At 53.0% G+C, this 26090-nt stretch overlaps 2 protein-coding genes across 12 annotated transcripts in view; one reads left to right on the top strand and one right to left on the bottom strand.

Moving 5' to 3' along the window:
- Hdac7 (histone deacetylase 7) overlaps positions 1–16716 on the top strand; it is a 36925-nt gene extending 20209 nt beyond the window's left edge. For 6 of the 11 annotated variants that reach the window (XM_045153698.1, XM_045153696.1, XM_045153705.1 and 3 more), the window contains exons 6-26: positions 143–258; positions 693–815; positions 1156–1247; positions 1438–1551; positions 1684–1864; positions 2014–2210; positions 2396–2590; positions 3735–3936; positions 5407–5540; positions 5672–5792; positions 6041–6090; positions 7409–7516; positions 8416–8471; positions 8607–8694; positions 9970–10089; positions 10279–10376; positions 11488–11606; positions 12221–12354; positions 12550–12634; positions 15307–15442; positions 15601–16716. In XM_045153698.1, coding sequence (XP_045009633.1) covers positions 143–258; positions 693–815; positions 1156–1247; positions 1438–1551; positions 1684–1864; positions 2014–2210; positions 2396–2590; positions 3735–3936; positions 5407–5540; positions 5672–5792; positions 6041–6090; positions 7409–7516; positions 8416–8471; positions 8607–8694; positions 9970–10089; positions 10279–10376; positions 11488–11606; positions 12221–12354; positions 12550–12634; positions 15307–15442; positions 15601–15646 — 2515 coding nt within the window. In that variant the 3' untranslated portion in view covers positions 15647–16716. The remainder of the gene's footprint in view (positions 1–142; positions 259–692; positions 816–1155; positions 1248–1437; positions 1552–1683; positions 1865–2013; positions 2211–2395; positions 2591–3734; positions 3937–5406; positions 5541–5671; positions 5793–6040; positions 6091–7408; positions 7517–8415; positions 8472–8606; positions 8695–9969; positions 10090–10278; positions 10377–11487; positions 11607–12220; positions 12355–12549; positions 12635–15306; positions 15443–15600) is intronic. The other 5 variants (XM_045153699.1, XM_045153697.1, XM_004668515.3 and 2 more) reach the window with 3 other exon arrangements.
- An 898-nt stretch (positions 16717–17614) lies between these two features.
- Slc48a1 (solute carrier family 48 member 1) lies at positions 17615–25861 on the bottom strand. The gene is made up of 3 exons (XM_045153707.1): positions 25710–25861; positions 19393–19560; positions 17615–18802 (listed from the first exon to the last, which is right to left on the bottom strand). The coding sequence occupies exons 1-3, from the start codon at positions 25843–25845 to the stop codon at positions 18666–18668; spliced, it is 441 nt and encodes a 146-aa protein (XP_045009642.1). The 5' UTR covers positions 25846–25861; the 3' UTR covers positions 17615–18665.
- Positions 25862–26090: the final 229 nt, after the last annotated feature.

The following is a 26090-nucleotide window of genomic DNA, read 5'->3' as shown; positions in this document are numbered from 1 at the left end:
ATTCCAGCAGCTGGCACACTGCCCCAGCTCTGTTAGAGGCCGCCTCCCCACAGGCATGTTCAGGAAAGCTCCCCACAGAGCAACGACTCAAAGCCTTTGGGTATCCTGCTCCTCTGAAGTGGCCTTGACACTCACTCCACAGAACTCTCAATCCCTTGGACACGGAGGAAGCTGCCCGCTCCATGCTCAACAGCTTTCTGCTTCCTGTGCCCAATCTGCCCACTGACCCCCCTGAGCACTTCCCCTTGCGTAAAACAGGTGAGCAGGACACATAGGCAGGGACCTATGTGGGGAGGATTATGTGAAGACCCTTGGATTTGGGTCAGGAGTGCGGGGTTGGGGAAGACTGGGACATGGGACAGGAGGCACATGGTGGTGTTCTCCTTTGTTCTTCCTCTTCTCCTCCTCCTCTTCCTCCTCCTCCTTCTTCTTTTGGTTTTCCAAGGTAGGGTCTTGCTATAGCCCAGGCTGACCTGGAATTCACTATGGAGTCTCAGGCTGGCCTTGAACTCACAGTGATCCTGTACCTCTGCCTCCCGAGTGCTGGGATTAAAAGGCGTGCACCACCACATCTGGCATGGTGTTCTCTTTTTACCCTCCCTCACTTTAACCCACAAAGATGACTTGGGGGGGGAAAGGGGATAAAGGGCAGAGGCAGACGTGGGGTGGAGTGACATGAGTGCTCCCCACAGTGTCTGAGCCCAACCTGAAGCTACGTTACAAGCCCAAGAAGACCCTGGAGCGTCGCAAGAATCCCCTGCTCCGAAAGGAGAGTGCCCCACCCAGCCTCCGGAGGCGACCAGAGACCTTTGGAGGTGAGAGCCAGCAGGGCTTCAGATCTGCTCCCACACAAATCGGGGTCCCCCCAAGACCATCGTGCATGATGTATGGGGTGCATCCATACACATTATGGGGTGAGTTGAGGCTGAAACCCATCCCCTGCTGGGGTGGCTAAGATGACATGTGCTCAGAAGAGGGCACTGTGAAAACAACTACCCAGGGATGATGTGGGTTTGCTGGCAACCTGCTCTTCTGGGAAGAGCGCAGAAAGCAGAGGCGCCTTAGAAGGAAAGAGGCTGTGCCTAGGGATCCTGCCCGGGGGACCTGGCTGCACCTCCTGCCCTGACCATGCCTCCCTTTCTCCCTACCCCTCAGACTCCTCCCCCAGTAGTAGCAGCACACCTGCCTCAGGGTGCAGCTCCCCCAACGACAGCGAGCATGGCCCCAACCCTGTCCCAGGCTCAGAGGTAAGGCTTAGAGGTGGGGACTAGGATCTCGGGACAGTTTTGAGGTTTAACCTTTTTTCCAGCAAGCGTTCAATCTGGCCTGCGGCTGCAGAGTATGGGCAGTCCCACCAGGGCCTCCTGGGTGATCTGGGGATGGTATGCCAGGGGTAGGTGTCTGGGACCTAGTGACCCAGTGCCCTGCTCCTCATAGCAGGTGCTCTTGGGCCAGCGGTTGCGGCTTCAGGAGACTTCTCTGGCCCCATTCGCCTTGCCAACAGTGTCCTTGCTGCCTGCTATCACGTTGGGGCTGCCCGCCCCTTCCAGGGTGAGTGGCTGGGGAACCTAGAGCCCACTCCAAGCTCTTCCAGCCTCTTTCCTGCTCTTGTCCTATCGCCTCATCTTCACTGGCCTTGGCCATAATCATCTCTCCCCTGATTTCTCTCCTCCTCTCCCCCAGGCTGATGGTGACCGCAGGACACATTCGACTCTGGGTCCTCAGGGTCCAGTCTTGGGAAGCCCCCATGCACCCCTCTTCCTACACCGTGGTCTTGAGCCCGAGGCTGGGGGTACCTTGCCCTCTCGCCTGCAGCCCATTTTCCTCCTGGATCCTTCCGTCTCTCATGCCTCCCTATTAACTGGTGAGTTGCAATGCCTCTCCTAGAAGGGGCCATATTTTTGCACTCTGCCAAGGGCCAAGCTTGTGGAGAGACCTGCCTCCATTCCATGACCCTGACTCCTTTTATGGCTCCCATAGCGCCTTCCTTATTCCCACCCCATTTCTTTCCAGTGCCCAGGCTTGAGCCCCTGCCCTTCCACTTTGCCCAGTCCTTACTGACCACCAAGCGGCTTTCTGAGTCAGGCCACCACTGGCCGCTGAGCTGGACCTGCTCAGAGCCTCTGCCCCCCAGCACCACTGCCCCTTCCCTGTTGGGTTCCCTGCAGCCATGCCAGGAGCAGCTCAAATCTCACGTGCAGCTGATCGAGGTGAGGGGAACTGGGTGAAGGAGGTGCTGAGGCAGTACTGTAGTGGACTCCTGGGAGTTGAAGGAAGAAGGGGGATTGAGGAAGGGCAAGGACCTGGCAGGCAAGAGAGAAGGTAGCTGGTGGAGTCCTGGAGAGAGAAGTGGTGGCCTCATCCACTACACCACCTCCCCCATCCCATGTCTCAGCCAGCCATCTCCCCTCCCCAGAGGCCAGCCAAGACAAGTGAGAAGCCTCAGCTGCGGCAGATCCCATTGGCTGAGAACCTAGAGACAGACAGTGGGAGAGTGGGGCCGTTGCTGGATAACAGCCCGGAACACCGGGAGTTGAGCCATGGGCATCCTGAGGGCAGGGGCCATGTTCCTCTACAGCAGCACCAGAAGGTAAGCCATGCCCCAGGGCCCTGAAAAATGGAGTCACTAAACCTGGGGCTTGGCACAGGATGGGGAAGGGAGGGAGATATGATATAATTGCTCTAAGGCCCATGGTTGCCCTATCAGGTCCTTGAGTGCAGAACCACACCACAGCCCTGTGCAGGCATGTGCTTGTGGACACACACACACACACACACATTTATACACGTACACATGTACACATGCACCCCACCCCAACAGCCTGTCATCTCTGGGTGGAACTATGTTCCTTTTCTAACTTCTTGGCTTTCACAGAGCCACACATGCTCCTCCCCTCATATCCTCCCTGTGACCCCTTGTTTTGTATCCGAGGTGGCTAGGACAAGGGGTAGGACAAAGCCAGCTCCCCTGCACTTGAGCCAGATTCATACTGTGAGTCAAGACACACACTAGCTAGTGTGGGTTAGTTGTTAGGGCCACTGTGACAAGAATTACGCGGGTTGTTTTGAATGGCAAGAATTGATCACCTCAAAGCTCTAGATGTTGTGAATGAAATGAAGGTGTGGGGGTGGGCCGGGGCGGGGTGGGGAAATCTTCTGAGGACAGTGGGGAGTAGCTGCTTCAGGGCTCTCTCTTTGGCTTATTGCTGACTTGTCCCCGTGTCTTCATCTGCCAAATTTTCTTTTTATAATGACAATAATTTTTTTTGGATTAGAGCCCACCCTAATTACCTCAACATAACTTGGTTATCTCTGCCCATCTCCAAATTAAGCCCATTTTGGGGGCGCAAGGGGTTAAAGCTTTAAGCATATGAATTTAGGAGATGCCATTCTGCCTGTAACACTTGGTAACAGTCCACACATGTGTAGTGACTCACATAGGTCCCCATGTTTTTGGCCCATAGCACAGTCTTTGGAGATGAGGACGTCCTGGTAAGAGTGCACCCAAGGGCCTGGGGAGCATTGGTGGGACAGAGTGCTTAGTCTGGGTGCAGGTCTTCAAGAGGCTGCTGGGAATAGGAGACTCAGAGTTAAAGGCCTACATGGAAAGCGAAGCTGGGTGCATCCTGGAATTTCTCCAGTAAATGGGGCCTGGCTAGAGATTCCTGAAGCCTTGGGCAGGAGTAGACTGAGCAGATCTGAAAAACCGGACACTGTGGCCCTGTTTCCTTCAGATGTTGCTCTGGGAGCAGCAGCGACTAGTCAAGCAACTTCCCCAGAGAAGCACTCGGGACTCGGTGCTTCCTCTGACCCAGGGCGGACACCGGCCCCTGTGCAGAGCCCAGTCTTCCCCAGCTGCACCCACTTCCCTGCCGACCTCAGAGCCCACCTGCCAGGCTCAAGACCCCGCCCGCTCCGAGACCCCCTTCACCACAGGTAAGACCAGAGTGAGACCAGTAAGAAGACACGGGGAGTGGGGGTTGGGAGCCTGAATCCATGTCTGTGCATGGGGCTCTTGGGCGAGTGTCGGAGGACACCGAGCCCTGTGTTGGACCCCACAGTGCCACTGAAGCAGGTGATTACACCAAAGTGCAGGAAACCCAAAGTGGTAGTGACCCACTTGTGGTCACATTGCATACTGGCATACAGGCCAGATTGGGAATTCAAATGACCTTCCACTGTGTCCCAGCCCTTTAAAAAAAATGACATTATTTACTATTACTGTGTTTGTAAAAGGAGCTCAAAAATATTTTGAAAAGTGTAGGAAAACATCAAATTCAGATAAAAATTACCAGCTAATACTCTGTCACCTCTTGAGTTTTATTGTATTCTAATTCAAGCTTTGTCCTAACCATTTGCCTCAAGGATGTTAGCTACACTTAGTATCACTTTTCGGTTTTTTTGAATCAGGCTCTCACTCTGTAGTATCAGCTGCCTTTGAATCTGCAAGCAGCCCTCCTGCCTCCACCTCCGTTACTTCTTACTCGTTGGGCATTTGGATTGTTGTTGTTGTTGTTTTTATTTTAATTTTCTATGTCTAAGACTTTACTCATGTCTGGGATTATTTCCCCAAGGTCACTCTTAGAGAGTGGTATTTGCAGATGATGACCTGCCCACCAGTGGTATGTGCAAAGCCCACCTCCAGGAGACTGTACCAGGACAGGCTGAAATACAGCCCAGATACCCACAGAGGGTTAGCTCTAGGACCTTACCCCATAAGGGAACCAAAACCCACAGATGCTCAAGTCCCTCATGTAAACTGACATTGTATTTGCATATAACCTGTGCCCATCCTCCCACATATTTAAATCACCTCTCTTTCTTTTAATAATGAAAACAATGCAAATGCTATGTTAATAGTTGTCATGCTATTTGCATATTGTCTGGGGAATAACGAAAAATATTTCTGAGTATTTTCCTCGTGTAGTTGGGAGACTATGTAGGCTCTGTCTGGAGCTGTGTGTGTCTTGTCACAAGGCCCAGTTGCATTGTGGGTGTCCCGCCTCCCAGTCTTAGAATTCCTTTGGAATTGTTTCTCCTCTCACTGCGTTGGGAATCTCTGGGTTCGTGACATCTGCAGGAAGACATCCTGTGTTGAGTCTCCTCGGGTGTACAATCTGAGCCCTCAGATGCTCAGGACATGTGCTAGGCCACACGAGCAGTCAGTGCGCTGGCAAAGCAGAAGCCACACACACCTCTGTGAACTGCTACGGTGTGTCCATCAGACTAAGGCCACTTAGAGAACCATGTGCGTAGGGAAGTGCGGGACAGGCTGGGCAGAAGGACAGGAAGGGAAATGCAGACACGCGTGGCTCCGTGTGGGTCCGTGTGGGGGCAGGCTGTGCTCCGTCGGAAGCCATGGTGGAGCCTTCCCGGGATCCTGGCCCTGACCTCTGCTCCCGGCAGGCCTGGTCTATGACTCCGTGATGCTAAAGCACCAGTGCTCCTGTGGGGACAACAGCTGGCACCCCGAGCACGCGGGCCGCATCCAGAGCATCTGGTCCCGGCTGCAGGAGCGGGGCCTCAGGAGCCAGTGCGAGGTGAGGAGGCGGGGCACCGGAGGGAAGAAGGGCCGAGAAGGCCAGGGGCCAGCAGATGAATGGGTGGGTGCTGGTGGTAGCCGGAGGGCAGGGCTGAGCAAAGCTCAGGAGCTCTGTGGACCCTTCCTCAGTGTCTCCGAGGCCGAAAGGCCTCCTTAGAGGAGCTGCAGCTGGTTCACTCCGAGCAGCATGTGCTCCTCTATGGCACCAACCCGCTTGGCCGCCTCAAGCTGGACAATGGGAAGCTGACAGGTAGGGCAAGGGGCAGATGCTATCAGTCCCTGTGTCCCCCAGGCTTGCCCACCTCACCCACTTCTGTGCTCTCTTGACAAACCTCTCCAGCTTTCTGGACATCCCCATGCCAGCTTGCTGCCCTGGTCCCACTGCTGACCACCTCCACCTCCACCTCTTGCTGCACTGTTCCTCCCTCCACACCCGCCCAGCCCTCCTCTCAGGGCTTCCGTGCGCCTCACTCACATGGCCTGGGCCTCTCCCCACAGGACTCCTGAAACAGCGTGTGTTTGTGATGCTGCCCTGTGGTGGGGTTGGGGTAAGTGTGCCCAGGAATCTCCAGCAGGCATGGCCATGGGCTCTCAGCTCTTTTCCCTTCAGTTCTCCAGAACCAAATCCGTCCTGCCTGTTCTTGTAGTTCTTATAGCCTGGGTAGGGACTCTGCAATGATACCTCTCTGGCTGGCTGGAAGCTCCATGTGGACAGGTGTCTCCCAGAGCCATCAGTGTCCCCTAAGTGCAGTGTCAATGCCTTGCACTTAGAAAGCCTTCAGTAGACATTACGTGAGGCTCAGAGGGCAGGGCCATGTTGGGGCTTGGGGTTATGTACCTTTATGAGACCCCAGTGGCCTGATAGTGACCATTCTGTGTCAGCTTCCCAAGCTGTTCTACTTGCCTTTGAGTGGGCCTCTTGGGCACTGCAGGTGTCCCTACCTGGTCCCGAGATTTTGGATGCTTGGTGTGGGGCTGCAAGGGAACTTCCCATGTCCTTGGAGATTCAGGACTCCCCCGCCCAGGACACAGCCCTCCAGCTCCCTAGCTTTGCTCACCCCTCGCCTTTGGGTGGCTTTCTGCCTCCTATGGCATGGCCCTCTCTGTCTCAAGAGGTTCCCCACCACAGTGTTAGGTAAGGACGTGGAAATGGGTGGAAGCCAAGTTCAGGAGGGCAAGTGGGAACTGTCGTGGGGGGCTGTTTGGGAGCCAGTCAGTGCCCTGTTCACAACTCCCCATTTCTTACCACTTTCTGGTTTTTCCAACTGTTGTTGCTTCTGTTTTCTCCTCCCTCCTCTCCCTCTCTGTCCTTCTTTCTCTCTCTCTCTCTCTCCAGCCTCTTGCGACTCTCTTTGCCTTCTTCGCCTCTCTTGGTCTGCCTCGCCCTCCCCATCTCCCCATCATGCCCTCCCGGCCCCTCCCTAGCCTTGAGGCCCAGGGACTGGGTTTGGGGGGCCTCCAAGCCTGGGCTAGGGGCCCTGAGTGGAAGACAGTGGTGCAGACGGCCCCTCCAGCTCCGACAGTCCTGCAGGGCCTGAGCAGAGTCAGCTGGGGCTTAAAACCCCTCCGGGCCCAAACCCCAATCCCACCCAGGTAACGCCATGCCCCCTCCCCTGACCAGGGAGGCAGGCAGAGTGCTGGCCACACACATGGGCTGGTGCTGGGACTTACGCTGGGAGCAAGTCCTGCTGGGATTGGGGGACACAGGAGGCCTTGCCTTTGGGCGGTGGGGCACTAGGAAAGGCAGCGCTGTCTGCCCAACTCCCTGCCCCTGGGGTCCTGGCCGTGGGGTGGGTACTGCCTCACTGGGCTCTGGCTCCTGTGGGAAGACTTAAATGATGTGGGTCCTGACTCTGGCTCCCACAGGTGGATACTGACACCATCTGGAATGAGCTGCATTCCTCCAATGCAGCCCGCTGGGCCGCAGGCAGCGTCACAGAACTCGCCTTCAAAGTGGCATCTGGAGAGCTGAAGGTAGTAGGGTGCTTGGGTTGAAGGCTATCAAACCACAGAGAAAGTGCTAGGGGTTGGGGCATGGTGGGTCCAGACCCCCGACTCCCAGACTTCTTGCTATAGCATTTGGGGAGGGAAATTAAAACCTCTAGGGACCAGGGTATGAGGCTTAACTCAGGAAGTTAAGGCACTGTGTCCATGGGCTCAAGAAGACACAGGATCCTGACCATTCAGGATCATTTAAGACCTACTGTGTAGCTGTAAGGGCATCATAGCCTTGTACATAGGCCCTTTGGCTCCTCCTAGGCCTGGGTTGATGTAGAGCAGGCTGTGGTCATGCCCATTGCTCTGGGATGGGCACCTTAGAGAAACTTGCCCTGTTGTCTGGGAGCTTGTTGCCCAAGGCAGGCGTGGTGTCCTCAAGGTCAGAGGGCTTGGCAGTACTTTTCACTCAAGGTCACAGACTGTTTTCAAATCCTGGCTCTTTTCATTGGCACCTAGGTGACTTGGGATTAAGTTGCTTAACTCATGTAGGCTTTGGATTTCTCTTCCTTTGTAAAGTGAAGATGGAGACAAGTTTATGCTGTGGCAATATTGTAAGGATGAAATGCAGTATTTATACAGTGCTCGGTACAAGGTGGGCATGTGGTTTTACATATTAGTCAGAAGTTGTCATTGCTGAGTGATTGCAGCCAGGTCACACCAGAGAGGGGTTCTGTGTTCAAGTCCAGCCTAAAAGCCACAGGCATCCAACATGGAGGCCAAGGTCTGGACATTTCAGCTCCAGCCTAGACACAGTGGACATGCTGATAGCTATTTCCATGTCTTCCTTCTCAGAGAAGGAGGCTAGAGTGGGGAGCAGGCTTAGGCAGGTATAGGTCAAGGGCTGTTTGGTTGATAAGAGCACTTTCCCATTACAGAATGGTTTTGCTGTGGTGCGGCCCCCAGGACACCATGCAGATCATTCCACGGCCATGTAAGTCATGAGGGAGGCCTGGGTGGGGGGAGGTGGGGCGGTCCTAGAGCCTTCCTATAGCCCAGAACTCTTCTGGGAGTGGAGAGGCAGGAGCATAGGGAGGAAAAGAGGCAGGACCTTCTTTCTTTCTCCCAGGGGCTTCTGCTTCTTCAATTCAGTGGCCATCGCCTGCCGGCAGCTGCAACAGCAGGGCAAAGCCAGCAAGATTCTCATTGTTGACTGGGTAGGTACTGGTTCCTAGTGCCTTCAGACCCCAAAGCCTGAGGAAAGAGCCCTGAGCTTGAGAGATGCAGCTGTACGTCTTAGTTCTGCTTGTTCACCATGACCCCAAGTTTTCCCTTGTGCAAAATTTGGGTGAAGACAACACCCATATCACAGAGCTGCTGGGAGGCTCAGAGAAGATGGTTTATGGAAAGCCCCCAGTATTAACAAGCTTCTGCAGTCAGCAGTGCGGGAGCTCTCATTGACTGCTTTTAACCTCTATTGGTGTGTGTTTTTTTTTTTTTTGTTTGTTTGTTTTGTTTTGTTTTTGAGGCAGGGTCTCCCTTTAGCCCAGGCTGACCTGGAATTCACTATGTAGTCTCAGGCTGGCCTTGAATTCACAATGAACTTCCTACCTCTGCCTCCCAAGTGCTAGGATTCAAGTCTACCACGCCTGGCCCTACCTCTATTGACTTCCTTTGACATTTCCCCTACATGTAGTGACCATGACAATAATAGCAGAGAGCATCTGTCACATCCAGGCAGTGATAATTTTCCATCTGACCTGACTATGACCCATTTCATAGATGAGGAAAGTGTGTACAGAGAAGTTAAGGAACTTGTATAGTGATTCACTTGTGAGACAGGAGCCTGGGTTTAGAACCCAGCCATGCTTACCCTAGAGGACACACATTGAAGTGCTAAAACCATGTCTGTTCTGCATTGACAGCTGTGAGAAGGGCATCTCCACACAGACTTTGAGAACAGTTGGAGAACTTTGCACCTTGAACCTGTACAAGGTCCTGTAGTCAAGCGCAAGGTCCAGCTCTTTCCACGAGGGACTGTGCCTTGTGTGCCTGCTCTCTGTAACTGAGCTTTGTCTCTGATAGTTTGCACTGCTTCATGATTTTGTACAAGATACAGTAGGAGGGAAATTATATATATATATACATACACATACATATATATATATATACATACATACATACATACATACATACATATATTTAATTTTTCATGACTCATATACATATGCAGAAAATTTCTACATGAATCATACATGCATATATATATGGAGAGAGAGAAAGAGAGAGTTTTCATATGGAAAGATGCCGATCACTGCCAGGCAGAATACCTGGAGCAATTCAACCATGTGATTCTGGGAATCCAGTTTCTTGACTCACTCCTTTAATAAATCTCAATACTAGACTGGTCCCTGACTTGAAAGCCTTCTGTATCCTGGCCTCCACCTCTGCTTCTGTCCCTCCCCTAATCCACTGTTTACTGCCCCGCACAGGACGTTCACCATGGCAATGGCACCCAGCAAACCTTCTATAAAGATCCCAGTGTGCTGTACATCTCCCTCCATCGCCATGACGACGGCAACTTTTTCCCAGGCAGCGGGGCTGTGGATGAGGTAACTGCATGTTGGGTCAGCATCTTCCAGCCCGCTGACAGTCTTCCACACTCTCTGCCCCTGTCACGGTGGACTGTGGGTCCTCTCTCAACCTCCCCATCTGGACGTGAGGAGGCTCGGGGAGCCAGTCATGCATCTCTAGCATCTGTGGGCTCTGCTATCATGTCTTCCTTGCATCTTGTTTTTCAGGTGGGGGCTGGCAGTGGTGAGGGTTTCAACATCAATGTCGCCTGGGCTGGAGGCCTGGACCCCCCCATGGGGGATCCTGAGTACCTGGCTGCTTTCAGGTAAGTGCTGTGAGGGCCCAGATGAGGCTAGCCCAGCACCACCTCCTTTCCTGTCCCTTTTCCCATAGCCCAAGGTTAGAGGTGGTCAGTCAGCTTGCTAGCCTGCCCCTGCTTTATTATTAGACATTATAGACCAGCCCCCAAAGAAGGACAACACACACCAAGAATGAGAAGGTCAAAGGGTGCTTTATAAAGTCAAACGTTACCAAGAGCCAGTGTTCAAGCCAGTACTGGGGATAGCGGGGTGGAGTGAGTAGAACTGCCACCTTTAGTCAAAGAACGCTGTGTGGAAGGGATGGGCCTTGAGAAGAAGGAGAAACTTAGAAGGTATCCTTCAGAGGTGTTCACAGTAGGAGGGAGGGCTAATTCAAAGCCAAAATACCACTCTGAAAGGGGTGTTAGGCTCTGGTAAGGCATTCTCACCTTCTTCACAGGTCTCTGTACTCTGTTTAGGAATTAGATCTAAAAGTCCATTCCTGGAGATTGTCTCTACTAGAACTAATTCTGTAGGAACTCTGGACAGGACTTCCTGGCATCTGTACCTACTGCCCAGGACTTTGAAGCAAACAAACTGGATGCTAGAGTTGGGTTGGGGGCTGACTGGAGAAAGAAGATGAGAGAAAGGAACTCGATGACCCAGCACTTCAGATCTAGTTACCCTGGTCAGCTCTCAGGTGGTGAATAGTGTGATGTGATCAACTAAGGCCAAAGTGCCGAGCATTTCTGATCCCTGAGACTTAGTGGTCAGAGTCTAGTTCAGGTGGCTATGTAAATGTGACATCAGACACAGTCACAGCAATTCCTCTTTTATTCCCTCTCATAACACAAGGTGGCTGAATACTCAAGGCAATGGACTGCTCATTCCCTCCTGATCCTTGCTTCCTTTTTGTCTCTTGCTAGTTAAGTTCCCCACATGGCTGAGTCTGAGGCTGGCATGCTAGGGCCATAGGTGAAGGAAGTAGGGGGTTCTGCTAAGCCTACTGGGAGCTTGAGGGTCCTGGAGTCATGAGGCCAGGTACCTCCAGCAAAGTTGGCAGGAGGGGCTGGCTGGCAGAGGCCACACCGCACTGTGTTGGACCCTGGGTGGTAACATCTGTCCTTGCAACCTCAGGATAGTGGTGATGCCCATCGCCCAAGAGTTCTCTCCAGATCTGGTCCTGGTGTCTGCTGGGTTTGATGCTGCCGAGGGTCACCCAGCCCCACTGGGTGGTTACCATGTCTCTGCCAAATGTAAGAGGACTCTAGCCAAGGGGGGAGGTATGGGGAATGAAAGCCAGGCTGTTGGGGTGAGGACGATATTGCCTGAGTGAAAGGGGAAGGCTCAGAGCCCAGTGGGAGGCTTGGGCCCTGGAATTCCCTTGAACTTACCAGCCTGGAAGAGCCCAGGTCCTTTCCCAGGACCAGGTCCGTTCTCCACAGAGGGCTTGAGCAGGTCAGACCACTGGGAACTTAGTCTGCCAGATGGAAGCCCAGTTGTAGAACTCCCCAACAGCTGTGTGGTTTCCAGGCTGGACTGTCAGCTACTACAGAGGGAGGAGGGAGAGAAGCAGTGTTCTCATAACAGAGAATGCATGGGGACAGGTAGTGTGGCCCAGTGAGAAAGACTCAGGTTGGAGCCAATGCCCTGTATTCAAGCGCCAGCCATTCTGCTTACTAACTGTGGGAACTTGTGTAAGATCCTTAACATCACTAAGCCTGGGATGAAGCAACAAATGGGTTTTGTATGGGGTCCCATCTCTGAGTCACTGTTCGTAAAGACACAGGAAAAGCAAGCAGAAAAATGACTGAGATAGAGACAGACCCACTTCTCCAGCCTCCTACTCTTTCTCCTCCTGACCATCTAGGTTTTGGGTACATGACTCAGCAGCTAATGAACTTGGCAGGAGGTGCAGTGGTGTTAGCCTTGGAGGGGGGCCATGATCTCACAGCCATCTGTGATGCCTCTGAGGCCTGTGTGGCTGCTCTTCTGGGCAACAAGGTGAGCTCCCCCCACCCTCAACCACCCATCCGTCAGTGGAGGCAGATGAGCTCAACTCTCACAGGTCTGTCCCTAAAATCAGGTCGATTGGTGGGATGGGAAAGAGGAAGGAGCAGTGGAAGTTTTCATGCCTGGTGTGTAAGCTGGGCCTGGAGGTCCTTGAGGGACTGGTGTCTGATGGGCTGTGTTCACTAGGTGGATCCCCTTTCAGAAGAAGGCTGGAAACAGAAGCCCAACCTCAACGCCATCCGCTCCCTGGAAGCCGTGATCCGCGTGCACAGTGAGTTTGTGGCTAGGACACCTGCTGGGCCTAAACTTGGCAGTAGTTCTGCGGTCCATGACTCTGGGGACCGAGGTCCCAAGAATTTCATTGCCAGCCAGTCAAGGACACACTGTTGGTCTGGAATAGGATTTCCATGAGTCACCTCAGTACTAGTGGTGGGTAGCCTCTGAGCCCTCCAGATGGACCCAGCAGCACAAGACAGTGGCGTCCTTTAGGCAGGGACTGGCTTCCCATCTTCAGCAGCCAGGCTGATAGCGACATTTGAGCCTTGTTTACCAAAGGCTTGCTTTGCCTGTCCTCAGTGCTGCTTACAGGGATGTCTGGAGAGTGGTTTGCTGGGAGCAGCTCTCTAAGACTGTGGCCACGTAGAAGGCCCACATTTGGGAAGCACTAAAAATTCAGCTTCAACTCAGCACCCATTGAGAACTTTATGTTACAGTTCCAGGTCCTATGCCGGGATATGAAAATGAGTAAAATAGATTGCTCTGTATCAAGGGTTTGGTCTGAGAGGCCTGTGTCACTACAGACACAGCTGATAGGACTCATGGGCTTGTCCCTCACGTCTCACAACAATGAGCAGGATGAGTGCTCCCGTGGTCCAGGTGGGGCTGTGCCGAGCAGTGGTGGTGATGTCGCCCACCCCGCCCCCATGCTCCCTCTTCCTTGTCTCTCTCCCTTCCTTCCCTCCATGCTGGGGACTGAACTCAAGGTCCTACATGTGGTACACGAGCATTGGACACTGAGCCATAATCCCAGCCCACTTTTTGTTTGACTGTTTATTCACATGTGTATATTTTTTTTTTTATCACATTTACCCTCCATTACCTTCTCTTGTTCCCTTCCCTTCCCATTGAACCCCTTCTTTCTCGTTATCCCTGACACAGACATATTTTTTGGTGAACCACTGAATTTAAGCAGGGTTGTTTGCATGAGTGAGGGTGGAAGGTTGCTTGCTGAAGCAAAGGCACCTTACCAGTGGCTATACCACTGAAGAAAATGTGTTCCCTTCCCTCAGCAACTGTTAACTGCCAATAGCTCCTCAGAGGGGTCAGGGCTTCATGAATCCTCCCGCCACCCATGACAGAATCTTGAGCAAGTAACCACATTCTGAGCTCACGAGTACAATGGCCATGTTGGGTCTGGAAGACTGCATTCCACAGCACTCTTCCCCATCCTTCCCATTCTTGCATTCTTTTTTAAATTTATTATTATTATTATTATTATTGGTTTTTCAAGGTAGAGTCTCACTGCAGCTCAGGCTAACCTGGAATTAACTATGTAGTCTCAGGGTGGCCTTGAACTCACAGTGATCCTCCTACCTCTGCCTCCCAAGTGCTGAGATTAAAGGTGTGTGCCACCACGCCCACCCAGCTCTTACATTCTTTCCATCTCATTTATGCAGTTTTCCCTAAGCCTTGAAATGAGATGTCCCAACTAGGAGAGAGCAGTCAACATTCTCTTATTCTCAGCACTTTGACCAATTATAAGTCTGAAGTAACCACTTCAGCACTAATCTCTGGGCATAAATAACATAAATAAACATAAATATGTAAAAGGCAGCTAGGTAGGTACAAAATGTTCATTTAGTAAAACAGTAGTAGCTTCCTTCTTAGGACCTATGACCTCCAGTTACAGACTTTTGATCAGGTTGGCAGTGCCACACACGCATTCCTTCCTGGGGAGTGGGCCTCTAATCCAATCAGATCACTTGGTTGCTTACCCCTGTCACAGTCATGCCACTATTGCACCACTGAGCACATCTTGCCTAGCACGTTGGTTTGGTTGTGTGGTGTGTGGGGTCCATAGCTGGTTAAGACTGTTGCTGACTTTTTCTCATGCAGTAGCCTGAACAGTGCCTTTTTGACACAGTGCAAGCTAGATAGGAAGGAGAAAGCTTGTAGCTCAGTACCATTTTGATTTCTCTGTGTCCTGCAAACAATGCATGTGGTGTCTTCAGCAATAGGGTCTTAACCATCTAGCTTTGATGGGCATCCAAGAATAGTGACAATAACTGGTACTGTTTTGAGGGCCTTAGGTGCCTCCCCATCCAGCAACTTACAGGGAGGTATCCCACCCCTGGCACTGGGGTTTTTGGTGAATAATGTATGGCTTCTAGGAACAGTATTATCTACACACACAGGGTCAGCCCTTGGGTTTTTGATAAAAGGTCTCACTGTATAGCCCAGGATAAACTCTACCTGTGATCCTTCTACTGCAGCCTTCCAAGTTTTGCAGTTACAGGCACGCGTGACCAAGCCTGGTCCACACTGTTCTGTACTCGGGGTGAGCTAGCCACTATGGAGGAGGAGGCCAGGGTTCAGGGCTGTGTGAGCCACTCTGACACAGGCTAGTGGCCCTCCTGGTGCTCTCAGCATCCTCATACCCGTGGGAATGTTCAGAGGTGGCATTTCAGCCAAAAGAGATGAAGATAGGCTTGGGAATCGGTGAAGATGCCCTGATAGCCATGCTGAACCTGCTCTGTCCACTGTTTCAGCCTCAGGAAAGAGTTGTGCTGAAAGGTAAAGGCAGCTAGTAGCTCTGATGCCAGATTGAGGACACAGCCACTATTCTGGGCTCTGGACCTGAGTCACCAGCTTCAACATTGGTTTAAGATACAGGTTCAAAGAGCTGGTCTCCCCCAACCCTTCTGACCTTGCTTCTGGCCTTAGGTAAATACTGGGGCTGCATGAAGCACTTGGCCTCCTCTCCAGACTCTTGGTTGCCCAGGGTGCCAGGAACTAATGCAGAAGTGGAGGCTGTGACTGCACTGGCATCCCTTTCCGTGGGCATCCTGGCTGAAGACAGGTAATGCCAGACCCTCAGCCCTAGGCCCTCCAACCCCTTTGGTTTCTCCTAACTTGAAGATCCCAGAGCCCCCTCTAAGGAGGACAATGAGGGAAGCTCCACTAAGGCCGAGCCTGCAATCCCTGGCCCTCCAGCCTGCAACCCTTGTCCCACTTCAGGCCCTCCGAGCAGCTGGTGGAAGAGGAGGAACCTATGACTCTCTAGGGCTTCGGGATGGGCCACCTGCCTTCCGGACACAGCTTTCCTCACATCTGCCACCAGCTCTGTTCCCAGTTCTTCAGAGACCCTGTGGGCAGGTAGTCCAGGTCAAAGCCCAGCCTGCCTTGAAAGCCACCCCAGGGAGCTTGACAGAAAGCCCCTGGGTCTGAGATGGGGATCAGAGGGGAGCCTGGGAGGGAGACAGGCTGGGCACCAGGGCCCATTAGGCTCTGTTCAGAACAAATTGTAGCCCTCCCATGTCTAGGCCCCTAGCTGTGGCCTCCATCCCTCAGGACTGCACAGAGGAGGACTGGCTCAGGCAGGCCTACCCTTAACCACTATTCTTGGCTCGGCAGACCCCAGACTTTGCACACCGCCCCAGGCTCCATGCAGAAATGTGAACTTGGCCTCAGCCAGGATGGCCCTTCCTGAGTTCTGAAGGGCTGGAGGAGCTGGGGGAGCCAGGGGGTCCCCTATGCCCAAGTGCAGGTAGTCTCCTTCTCACTTCTTTCCTTGGATGCCGCTGGAGGCTTCTCCACACCTCTGGGCCCTGAGAGCCGCTCTGAGCTGCTCTCCCCGTGGGCAGTCCCTTGCAAACTTCTCATCTATCTGGTCGCCGCCCTGCCAGAAGTCGCCCCTTGTGGACCATCTCAGTGCCCTGGTGCAGGAGACAGGTGCTTGCCAAGTCCCGTGCTTCCTGACCTAATGGTGCCAAACCTTCATCTCCCCTCAGAAGCACAGCACAACCCCAGGGATGCCTCGCCACTGCCCCTCCATGAGCCTTCTGTTCGTGGGGTCTCCTTCACCCCAGCTTTGACTCCTACCCCACATAGGGACTAGCTTTAGCTGAGGGGAAAGAGGTGGGAGAGTAAACTGCGGTGGGGAGGGGAAGCCACCCCAGCAGTCTTCAAGGCTTTTGAGGTCCAGGCCTGGGGCCAAAAGTGTGTAAGTGAGCGTGTGTGTGTGTGTGTGTGTGTGTGTGTGTGTGTGCGCGTGTGTATGTGTGTCTTCCCAAGACCCATCATACCTTGTGTATGTATGCATGTTTTTGTAAAAAAGAAAAAAAATGGAGAAAAAAAACCTGAACAATAAATGTTTTATTTGCTTTAATGACCCTGTGAGAGCACTTCCTGGAGGTCAGTCCTAGATCACCAGTGGTGTGCAGGTTGGCACCATGCGATACCCCAAGAAGGGACAAAGTTGTGCTTGGTTTGGCTCCTTCTTGCCCCTTGACCTTCTCCAGCCAGGAAGAATACCCTGCAGCCACTGTTTGCCCCCCTTACGGGAGGAAGAAGGCAACTCGGGGTTGACCCTCCACAGGGTCAGAGGGTCTGGGCAAGGGCCAGCGGAGCCCAGGGAGTGGAGACAGGTGCTCAGACGCAGCTCACCAAGGCCCCTCAAAGGGTCTTGAAGCAGACACTCCTGGCTTAAGTCCTACTTGGTAGATCAGTGACGTCCCAGAAACCATGGCCTCTGTCAGTAAAAGCTCCAGACGCAGCCGTGGTTTCTGGTTCTTTCCTGTTCTAACGTGCCATAACATTTATTTTAAGCATATACTGTGATGTAAGAGAACGGATGAGGCAGCAGGCCAGGACAAGCTTATCCAGCCCAAGCACAGGGAGGTGCCAGTGCCATCAGTGCCTGCCTTTCTGGTTCCAGGAGTTCCCAGCCTGGTTGCCAAAGACCTGGCTCTAAGCCTGGAGCGGTCTGGCCTAGGGGAGAGAGAAGAGGTGCTTTCCTGTTTCCCATCTGCCCTGGCCTCAGTGAACTTAGGGGGTCAGGGTAGATGTAGAGGTGTCTGAGGCTATGCCTGTGGGCATCCTAGCCTTGCCTGGGGCAGGCTGGAAGAACTAGAAGAGGGCTGATTTGGTTGGTTCCCCATGCCAAGAGGCCCAGAACATGAGAGCCCCCCCCCCACCCTCCACTCCCACAGTCCCATCCAAGATGCCCAGCCCCCAAGAAAACACTTGAGGCTGTTGATACAAATGGCCGCTGTATTTTTGCTAAAGTGACAGTGGCACAGATAAGGCAGAGAGCTAGGGGAGGACACAGGGAAAAGTGACGTGCAAAATGGCAACTTAATGTAAAAGGATACATGTAACATAGGTCCCTCCCCGCCCCAAGTTAGATGTGGCATTGGGCCAGTGTACTCGCAGAAGAGCAGAGGCTGTCCTTCCGAAGGGAGATGAAGAAGATAAAAGCTCAAGCGGGAGGCAGTGAGGAGAGCTGGCATGGGGAGGAGATGCCTCATGGTGGGGTATCTGGTGCAACGAGGGGCAGGTGGAAGTGCAGGGCTGGAGACCCACAAGTACCCAGAGCCCATCCCAGGGCAGGAGTACGTGCCCCTCGGTTCTCGGTCTGGCCTCATTCAAAGAGTCTGCTCTGGGTGAGTGACCATATGTGCCACTCAGGAATGGCTGGCTGGCTCTAGCACCCTCAGGAGAGGCCAGTTTTGAGTGGAAGGTGGGAAGAGGGACACTGAAGTTTGCACAGCTCCCCTATCTTGGGAAAAGAGCCAAATGTCACTTCCCTAGAATCAATGATTTCAGCTTCCTGACCCTGGGGGACAACAGGATGGGGTTGCTAGGATAGGATCAGAACATCTCTACTAGAGATTTATTAACTTGATTTGACTTGCTCAGATGCCCACTCTAACCTCAGTGACAGGTCCTGGGGCAGCAGGGACCAAACCTGTTATGAATCTGGGTCACTAGGCATAGGTCAAGACCTCACAGTCCTTATCCCTTGACCCCTTAAGTTCATAACCCTGGCCCATCAAGTGCTAAGAAAACAGATCCATTTGGAAAGGCCTAAGCAACACTCCAGCCAAGCTGATGTGCAGCTTAGCAAGAACCCCTTCCATGGTACCAGGTCTTCCCCAAAGGGGACCAGACAGCTTCCTGGGAAACTGAAGTGGTCCTGCAGTGTATCTGGAGTCTGGGCTTGGAGAAAGGCCCACTTGCTGACTCTGGAGCCAGGTCTTGGTGTCGAGGCCCCCAGGCCACACAGTACCCTCACTTCTGGGTCAGAAGTCGCTGAGGATGCTGATGTCGGCAAAGTCGGCCCGGTAGCGATGGGCATAGAGGCAGAGCAGGAAGGCCCACTTGAAGGAGATGAAGCTCCAGACACAGGACAGGTAGTAGCTGGTGGGGTCTGTGAGGCCTGCAGGGGAGAGGAGCCCATGGTGGCTTGAGAGCCCAGCCCTTGGGCTCTCAGCTAGCCACAGGCTAGGCCCACCTCCCTACCCCACATCCCTGCGGCCTCCTGGCCACTGCATCAGTGCTACCAAGACAGAAGCAGGATACAGACCTCAGAATACTTCAGGCATGAAGGAAGGCCAAGGGTGGCCAGGCGCAGGTCTGTACCAGCCATTCTGCTTTTGTGGCACGCACCTCAAGCCACTTCATCAGACTTAAAGGGACTGAGGAAGACCTGTGGCCACTTCCCGTCACAACCACAAGAGGGCTCTGCCCTCAGTGCTGGCAGTGACTAAAGGTACCAAAATCATTTCATAAGCCATGCTCAACACTTGCTAGTAGTCAAACTGAATCCTCCCAACCCCTAGGAGTAGAGACTTCTCTCCATTTAACAGGAAGAAACCTAAGGCACTAGAGCTCAAATGATCTGTCCAGTCCCTTGGATAGAAGCTATAAACCAGGACTGGAACCCCAGGGTCCGCTCACAAACTGCACCCCCCCACACACACACACACATAGCCCTTCTCCCTCCCTCCTCTCCTGGATGATCCTCACTCTGGTGTCCGGTGATGGCCAATACAAGGGAGGTGCAAAAGGCCGCAATGGAAACGACGGAGAAGAGAATGGCCACGAAGAAGAAGCCCCGCAGCCCCTTGAGCCAGGTCCTCCAGTAATCTTGCATGTACATCACGTGGGTCACCAGGACCCACAGAGCCAGCACACCTGTGGGGATAGATTCAGTCAGCAAGATCCTGCCAAAGGCCTACCATGCTGCAGTCCCCTTTTCCTCACCCTGCCTCTAGCCCAGTGATCCCAGGGTTCTTGAGGATCACTGGGCCAGATCCACTTGCACAATGACACTGAGAAGACTGGCCCTGATGACAGTGATGTGGAGTCTTCCGTGGAGCGTGATGACACCTTGAATGTGGAATCATAAGACTCTAGCTGCCTTCCAGAGAACGGGCATCAAAAGAGATCTGTGAAAATACAAACCATGCCATTCTTCTCCCTAGTTTTTGCTTTTTTTTAAAATAAGCAGTTGCATGATTTTTTTTTTTTTTTTTGAGAAACAGGATTTCAGGTAGCACAAGATAGCTGTGAACTTACGAACCTCTAGCCTTAGCTACTCAAGTGGATTACAGGTGGGCACTACCACACCCAGCTAGAAAATGTTATTTTTTTTGTTGTTTTGACTTTGGGTTTTCCAGGTAGGGTCTCACTCTAGCTCAGGCTGACCTGGAATTCTCTATGTAGTCTCAGAGTGGCCTCAAACTCATGACTGTCCTCCTACCTCTGCCTCCTGAGTGCTAGAATTTAAGGCATGCACCACCACTCCCAAGAAAATGTTATTTTTAATATTTTAATTATTAATTTTTTGTTCATTTTTATTTATTTAATTGAGAGTGACAGAGAGAGAAAGGGCACGCCAGGGCCTCCAGGCACTGCAAACAAACTCCAGATGCATGTGCCCCCTTGGGCATCTGGCTAACGTGGGTCCTGGGGAGTCAAACCTCGAACCTGAGTCCTTAGGCTTTGCAGGCAAATGCTTACCCACTAAGCCATCTCTCCAGCCCTTAATGATTATTTTAAATGTTACTTAAAATGCGTAGAAAGTTCTGTTTTAATTTCTAATATGGTATATGTTGATAGAACATACCTAAACAAAATTTGTTGTGAATTTCATTTCAAGAGTTTTACATATAGAAGTCCTAAAACCAAAAAGTTTGAGAGTCTTGGTAGTCCAGCATGCTCTTTGGGAACATACCGCTGCTTACGCCAAGGCCACAGAAATGAGGAAGAAATGAGGAATCATCTCCCTCCAGGATCCCACACCTATTCCTGAGGGACTATCATCTCCAAGTCTCAGAGTCTATAGCAGAGTTCTTGGGCAAAGCTCGTAAACTCTGCACAGGTCTTGCAGGCCAGCCAGGAGGACCCCCAGGGCAACCAGCGCCCAGGTAGCCTCCTTGCCTTTGCTTTGCTAGGCCTCATGCCATTCCTCCAGTTTGCAGCAAAGGACAGAACAACACCCCAGAGCCTCTTCTGGGGCTGTCCTATGGGCCTGATGTGCACTTCCCCTAGGATGCCAGCTGCTCTCAGCCAATACAACAGAACACAATAAGACCCTCGGTGCCAGGCAGTGACTGCTGGCACAGCTCAAAGAGTGGGATAAATACCAATCCCATTGGCCTAGTCCTGGAGCAGGGCCCGGGGCTGGCAGTGGGGACATAGCAAGAGGTATGGCCAGTTGCAGGCTCTCAGCAGCTGGCTGTGAGGTGCCAGCCTCTCAGACGGCAGCATCCCAGGAGGAAGGAGACCTTTCAAAATAGCAGCTCACACAGGACATGAGCAGGAGTCTCATACATGTACAGATGTATAGACATCTGGCTGGGAAGGTAGTTGTCTGTGGCCAGGATTGAGGGACAGGAAGGGACTCCTTTTTGACATCTTATTTCTTAGGCTAGGTGAAGATAATTCATTAAATTATCTAACATTTTTAACATGTCTAAATGTTTTCATATCTACTTTTAAAAGTTAGGAAGGGGGCTGGAGAGATGGCTCATTTGTTAAAGCACTTGCTTGCAAAGCCAGATGGCCTACGTTTGATTCCTTAGCACCCACATAAAGCCAGATTCACAAAGTGGCACATATATTTGGAGTTTGTTTGCAGTGGCAATGGGCCCTGGCATGTCCACGTCTAGTCTCTCTCAAATAAATAAATTTTAAAAAGATTTAAAGAACAAAACTTAGGGGGATAGAGAGATGGCTTAGCAGTTAAGGTGCAGGCCTGTGAAGCCTAAGGACCCAGGTTAAATTCCCCAGTTCCCACTTAAGCCAGATGTGCAAGGTGGCATGCATCTGGATTCCTTGCAGTGGCTGGAGGCCCTGACATGCCCATTTTCTCCCTATCAATCTGCCTCTCTCAAATAAATATTTAAAATAGAAAAGTAAAACTAGGGAGGGGCGGAGGAATCTAGTCACCACAGGGCTATACTCTGGTGACCAGCTCAGTCGTCCTAATTGTGACAGCATGGTGAGGGACACAAAGCCAGGAGACTAAAAGCCAGAGAACCTGGGCCCCAGCACCACTGCTGCACGTCCCAGAGCCTTTGTGCTGACACGCATAAACATGTGTTAGCTCTGGGGTCCTGCCAGTCTGAGTAAGTGGGAATGCTGAGCTCCGTTCTGTGAGGTCATGAGCCCACCAATCCCATAGGCTCCTCACCTTCCACCAAACTCCACACACTCTCCATGCAGCCCATGCCCACCCTCATTCGTTCCCCACGATTGGCAGCCTGGAATCAGATCCTTCCATCCTTGAGCTCCAGATGGGACACAGCCAACAGCCCTCACCCTTGCGTCAGTGGCAAGCAGCATCCTCAGCATCTGCTTAACCGGCTACGATCTTGATTTTATGCCTGCCACTTACTCTTGAAGGCCTCCCAGGTTTTTATGCGGGGTGAGCTGCTTAGATTTTGTTGTTGTTGTTGTTGTTGTTGATAGAGAGGTGTTGAGGGGTGAATCCAGGGCTCCTAGTACTCTTAAGTATTTGCTTTACCACTCACCTACCCCCCCCCAATCCATATGTGGTTTCTTAAAGGTCCTTAGGGTTGAGGTTTATCACTGAGCACTTTAGGAAATGGTCAGGTAGACTACTGCCTAGAACAGGTCCACTTATCCTCTCTCCATTTGCTAAGCAAGAGTTCTAATAGATGAACTCTAAGATCCTTTCCCACTTAAAGCTTCTGAAAGCCAGCCTAGGGGGAAAATAAGGAGGTCACAGCAGTTCCTCCGTGACTCAGCAATTTCTGGGTTAGGAAATGCTGAACTAGGGAGCTATAATGATGTCATCTCAGGCCATTGGCCATGACCCAAGGGTTCCCCCCAAATTCTCACCCCCATGTATGCCCAAAGGGGATGAGAATAGAAAGAAAAAGATGGCAGCTTGAGGTGTCCCAGGTTCCTGTTAACACTTCTAGTCAAACCTGCTCTAACCTCTGTACCCAAGCCTTCTCTAGGTAAACACATACTAAGTCTAGAGGGAGGCCTCTGCTCACCCTGCCCCCAGCTCTCCTCACTCTTCTTACAAAGAAAGACCATCATCTCCTACAAGTCTTCCTAAGGGTTCACTGAGGAAAGTGTCCTTCCTTGGCACCCTCGAGGGAGAGGTCACTGTACCTATTCTTTCCTTGTGTCCTTTCCTAGACTAGTCTGGGGCTCTGGGAAGCCTGTTATGCCAATTTGGGGCAGTATGGACAAGTCATCAGACCAACCTGGCAGCAAGGCAAGCCAGACCTCACCCTGGCTCCATTCTACCTTTTCTAGGGAGCAGGAAGAACCTCCTAGCCTCTGGGCTCTCAGGCCTGGTCAGAGATAGTACCCCAGTTACTAGGCTGGATAAGGAGGTGTCCAGGAGAAGCACACAGAGCATACACAGACCCTTGGGCTATGGGCTGGGTAGGGGCCCTTCTGTGAGCACATCTCAGCCTTCTTGTACCCTGAGGAAAAGGGAGACCCAGGGCCACAGAGCTCCTCTCACTCATAATTCAAGTGGGAAGAGCCCAGAGCTGGTCAGACTTGGGAGTAAGTTCTCTGTTCCTTTTTCTTGTTGTTGGTCTACTAGACCTAGAACACACATGTGTTTCCCCAGAGCTCCCACAGCAGAGCCACAGAAGGGCTCTGATGCTGCTTCTCTGCAGTCCCATCCTTTTTCTGTCACTGATTTTCTGCAAAGCCACTTTTCCCCAGGTTCCCACCATGATGGGCGTCCTCACTTCAAATTCTCTGCCCACTGGGCACAGGGATCCATAGTCTATTCTACCTCACAGACCAGCATAACCAATGGCCCTATCAAGACAACATAGGAGCTAAACACACTGGGGCTGTCCTCCATGACTCAGCAGCTTCTTGGCCACAAACATGCTCTGTCAGAAGTGAAGTGCTCACAAGTCAGAAACATGCTGACACTTCACCCCAAAAGAGGAAGAAGACTGGCTGCTGTGGACCCCTTGTTGCAACCCACACAGGGTGGGGAGGGTGATGGCCCTGGACTGGCAACTCTTCCCCCACCATCCTCCACCACCAAGCAGTTTGGGCTCTTCCATGGCCACCTCTGGCTGTCAAAGTTCAGACAGACCAGCAGGGAGATGAGCGTTTCTGTGCCAACTGACTGCTGCCAAGCTCGTATCTCTGAAGGCAGCCCCACAGTTGGCCTCCCTCAGGCCCAGCAAAATCTTCAAGAGGAAAGGGAGCAGAGCGGGTCAGAGGGAGGCCATGGCACCACCTGGGGTGCAAGCAGAGCCCTCCCCTGCTCTTTCACAGGCAGCTGGGATAACAAAGCTGCAGGGAGTGGGCCTGAGCGCAACACGCACAGCACAGGGAAGTCAGGTGTATATTTCAGTGACATCTCTACCCACCTTTACTAGACAAAAGAGGCACTGGCAAGCCCAAGTTCACACAGCTAGACTGAACTCGCCTCCACTTCCACCAGGGCAGATTCTAAGCACACCCAGGACTGCCTCCCTCCTCCTGGCCAAGCAATTCACGTACCCTACCAGGAGAGCTACAGAGCCTATTGGAGTGTGAAGGAGCTGGCACGGGAAAGGATCTGTGGTTCTACCAGGAAGCCAGCAGGGAGGACCGGTGGCCCCAGGAAGATGGGGAGTCCTCAGGTGGTGGAGCATCCTGGCAGGCCTGAGAACTCCCAGCTAGGGCCTCCACCTGCCTCCTGCTGGTGAGCCCAGGGCCTTGCCAGGCACTGCTCAGGCTCCTCCGATAAGGCAGGAACCCCACCTCATGTTCCTTTCCTGCCCAGGATGGTACTTAATGTGCTCAGTGGCAATGAACGTGTTTGTTATTTTTAGTTATTTCAGGTTCTGTTGGTGGAAGATTTGTCATCGAACAAGATCGTTTTATATAGAAGTATTATCCTGACATGTACTTTCTTTCCGAAGTCCCTTTTCCACACCCGTTATTTCATGCGGTTGTTGTAACCCTGGACAAGCTATTTACTTACTCTAAGTCTCAGTTTTCTTCCCAGTTGTCAGTTACCAGGACTAACATCAGAATTAGATGAGCTAATGGAAGCAGGCTGCTCAACAGTGACTGACACAAAGAAAGCATTGAAAAGATGTTACTAAGTACTTATCATATATTTTGTTATGGACCAGAGATTAAACCACATGCCCAAAGTGGCACAGTAGGTACACAGCAGTGCTGAGCACAGGGCTTCTCAACCACTGGAGTCTCCTCTTTCCTCCTTACCGCACAGAAAGGGGAGTCATGATGGCTTAGCAGACCTCAGCCAAGGAACCACAGTAGGTTGGTAGCAAAAAGGCACCCAACACTGGCGCAAAAGGACATCACATCCTCAGACCCCTAGCTCAGTCCCGGTCTCAGTTGAGGGCCTCTGGGGGGTCAAGGATCCACACGGGAAGAGGCTGGCTGGTGTCTTGCCCAGGAGCTCCCCGTACATTCTATGGGCCTCTTGAGGCACAGGAACCCAGCAGAACCAGTGTGTGCGCTGGAGGACATGGGGTGGCCAGGGAAGCGGACGTGCAGAGGACGCTGTAGTGGACACTGGGCGGAGGGCGGACAGACAGGGTACAGGGACACGATGACCACGGCTAACCCCGTGGCGCGACAGGACGGGCCCAACCGTCGAGGCTGGCTGTGGGCACCCCGGGTCACGCCGCGCCGGGGACATCGGTTCCCGGAGGCCCCGCCAATGCCCCGGAGCCCGGGCCGCCCGGGCCTGCGCCGCCGGTGGGGGAATCGGGGTAAACAAGCCTCCCGCCCCCGGGCCGCGCGCGGCGGCGGACAGCGGCCGGCCTGGCGCCCCACCAGCCCGTCGCCCGCGGCCCCCGCGGTACCTGCGAGCCCCCCCATCGCCGCCGTGGCGGGCTGTCGGTAGACCACCGTCCACACGAAGAAGACGGAGAAGCCGGCCAGCGAGCTGAGGCCGGCGTAAGCGGCGCGGAGGCCGAGCTGCCGCCGGGACGGGGCCATGCGGCTGCGGAGCCCGGCAGCCGTGGGCGAGCGCGGCCGGCCGAGAGTCACAGGTGCCGGGCCGAGCCGGAGCCCCAGCGCTGGCAGCCCGAGCCCGAGCCCCGGCGCCCGGCGCTCCGCCCCCAGCCCGCCCGGCCCGCGCCGCCCGCACAGCGCCCTCTGCGGCCGGAGGCCGTCAGCCCGCAAACGCGACCTGGACGGACGCGGGCTTGGAAGGGCAGCGTCCCGGGCTCATCCCCAAACCC

This window comes from Jaculus jaculus, chromosome 6, assembly GCF_020740685.1.
Source record: "Jaculus jaculus isolate mJacJac1 chromosome 6, mJacJac1.mat.Y.cur, whole genome shotgun sequence".
Classification (NCBI taxonomy): Eukaryota; Metazoa; Chordata; class Mammalia; order Rodentia; family Dipodidae; genus Jaculus; species Jaculus jaculus.
Note: the sequence above shows the minus strand (reverse complement) of the source record. Positions and strands in the feature narration are given on the sequence as shown.

Bases quoted from the DNA above. Each gene is read 5' to 3' on its own strand.
- Slc48a1 (XM_045153707.1), bottom strand. From the start codon at position 25,845: ATGGCCCCGTCCCGGCGGCAGCTCGGCCTCCGCGCCGCTTACGCCGGC. The intron at 19,561-25,709 runs GTACCGCGGGGG...CTATCCCCACAG, and splicing joins GGCGATGGGGGGGCTCGCAG to GTGTGCTGGCTCTGTGGGTC. The intron at 18,803-19,392 runs GTGAGGATCATC...TCTCCCCTGCAG, and splicing joins GGCCATCACCGGACACCAGA to GCCTCACAGACCCCACCAGC.